The sequence below is a fragment of the Montipora foliosa genome, chromosome 14 (assembly GCF_036669935.1).
Source record: "Montipora foliosa isolate CH-2021 chromosome 14, ASM3666993v2, whole genome shotgun sequence".
Lineage (NCBI taxonomy): Eukaryota > Metazoa > Cnidaria > Anthozoa > Scleractinia > Acroporidae > Montipora > Montipora foliosa.
In genome coordinates, this window is record NC_090882.1 from 14,552,848 (window position 1) to 14,555,347 (window position 2,500).

The following is a 2,500-nucleotide window of genomic DNA, read 5'->3' on the forward strand; positions in this document are numbered from 1 at the left end:
TTCGCTGGCCCGAGAATTATGTAGCATTTACATTCTTTGGATATGTTGGAAAGTCTTGTTGGTTTTCATTTCAATTTTATACTTTATATTTTGATTTTTAGCGCCGGAATGGTTTCGTTTGTGAAGTATTTTGCAAAATGACTTATTCGTCGAAAGTTGTAATTCACAAATCTGCTTTGTTTATTTTTGGTCAGGAATTGTCGCTCCTCAGTCAAAGTCCTGCAGAGGTCAGGCATCCTCCTCCTTAAACGGCAATGCGTTTAACTTTCGCAAGTTTGGAAATGCATCGAACTTGGAAGTGTGTGTGGATATGTGTTGTAGAGATGACACTTGCGAGCTTGCCATGTTTTCTCGAAGATTCCAGTGCTTTGGCGTATCCTGCAACGAACCGAAACTGTGTCATAGGATATTGGATCATTTGCTAATAGAAGATGAGAAAGACTTCCAACTTATCCAAGGAAGTTCAGGTAATCAGCGTTGTATCTTTGAAATACTCATTCGTGACACAATTAAGAGTTCTTGAATTAAACTTCCATAAATGTGTTGATATCTGTTGACTTCAAAGATGAAACTCGAGTATTGTTCGGGCATCATCGAGTCAAGGATCAGAATTCTAGATTTGTGTGTGCTCGTTTTCTTTGTGGCTTAGAAGTCTGTTTGGAAATCTTTGAACGAGTTGTTTCGATTACTGGTGTAGAAATTTGAGGAAGTAAGTGGGTAGGAGTGACCTTATTTAAAGTGTTTTGTCTCAACCTGTGGTGAAATGCGTTCAGTATCTCTTAGGGCCTGATTACATGGAGAATTTCAGCCCGGTTAACCGGACTGAGATCTCAGCCTGGGTTCTGAAAGGAAATCCCTTTGAAATGAAGGTAGCGATCACATGGAGAAGGTTTCAGCCCGGGCTGAAAATCCTAGCCCGGTTTCTAAGGGCCTGATTACATGGATAATTTCAGCCCGGGTTAAAATTTTAAATTTCGGTTGCCTGTTACAACCTTCACCTTGCAAATTATTTGCATTTGACGTTTGGTCGATGCGATATCAACTGATTTTTTCAGCAGGCTTACTGATCACTATAAAACGTGTAATTTACTCTTTAGGAACGGGGAAATTTTGTACTTTAATATCTCCATGATTCCAAGTCCTTGTGTTACGCCTGTCAGAACGCGTGGCTTCAACACCTGTTTGCCCCACTCAGGGAAGGGTTAGATAATTGCATTTTTTGGGAGAACGCAAACAAACGGATTTCCTTCAGTGTTGTCCAATCCAAACCACAGGATCCATATAAACGACGCTGCAGCATCGTTGCATGATTCACAGTCGTTGAATTCATTAGTGCCCTCAATATTGTGATCACACTAATTCCTGGGGTAATTTTATTTTAAGCAAATTCGAACGTCTGACAGAGTGTTGTCGATAAGTCTAAACATGCATATAGGAAGTGCATGGTAAATAATCAATACCGTGCAAGGCATAGAAGGTACTGCTGATGCCTTGACTTTCGTTGACAATTCAAAAAGCTCCTTTTAAGACATTTTTATATGTCTGGAAAAGAGTATATTGGCTAATATTTTAAACACATTTTAGCAGAACGTTTACTTTAAAACGTAGGTCGTTTGACATTAAATTAAAGTTGTTCAACTGTCGTTGCATGTTATGTGCCTATCGCCAATAAACTGCTTTGATGTATGTCTTTTCAATATGTTTCATCTTTTCCCAAATATTTCGATGGCTATAAATCGAACAAGTGGTGGAGGTTGTTGAAAAGTTAAGTGGCATGAAATGTTTTGAAAGTTTCATACATGGTGGCGATGCAGGTGGCTCCATAGATGTGCTTTTAAGTACGCCATAATATTTGATACTCTTTACCGAAATCAGCAAAGCGGTTTATGAATCACCCCACAATTCTCCTGGGCCCGGTTCCTCAAAAGGCGATTAACTTAATCCAGGATTAGCGTAAACTTTTGTTTCACGTTTTCAACTTTTTGGTGAAAGTTTCTTTTGCTTATTTTTGTTTTTCAAGATTGACGTCTTCTCATGTAAAGTTCTGCCGAAAATCTACGTTGAATAGCATTTGGGAGTAGAGAAATAAACTGCTTGGTTAATTTTTAATCTTAGATTAGCGTTAATCGGCTTTTGAGGAACTGGGCCCTGTAGTATTAAAATCAGGCCGGATAAGTCACTGAAGGCTTCAAGAGAAGTAATTTAAAAGAATGAGGAGGTTCATTCTCTTCTCATAAGAAAGGATTTAAAGGAGGTCTCTTGCTTTCACTACTGTGTTATTCCTTATTTCTGCAGTTCCAAAATTTTATAATTAATTTTCACTTCTGCAGGTGCACACTTGAGAAAAACTCAACTTAAAAACGACTAATGCGTGTTGTGTCTGGCAAAGTTACTCTGGGCGAGCTCAATTTGGCCTCTCCCAGTGCGAGGGACAATACCACAGACCAGTTGGCTCAGCCTGGGATCAAGAGTCCGGCCGCACCAAATACTCAGGGTTTTA

At 39.2% G+C, this 2,500-nt stretch overlaps 1 protein-coding gene across 1 annotated transcript in view; it reads left to right on the forward strand.

Annotated features, from left to right (window-relative positions):
• The first annotated feature begins 200 nt into the window (after positions 1-200).
• The window catches only part of LOC137985329 (uncharacterized), a 40,928-nt gene continuing 38,628 nt past the window's right edge, over positions 201-2,500 (forward strand). Inside the window, exon 1 of the mRNA XM_068832916.1 lies at positions 201-467. Coding sequence (XP_068689017.1) covers positions 311-467 — 157 coding nt within the window. The 5' untranslated portion in view covers positions 201-310. The remainder of the gene's footprint in view (positions 468-2,500) is intronic.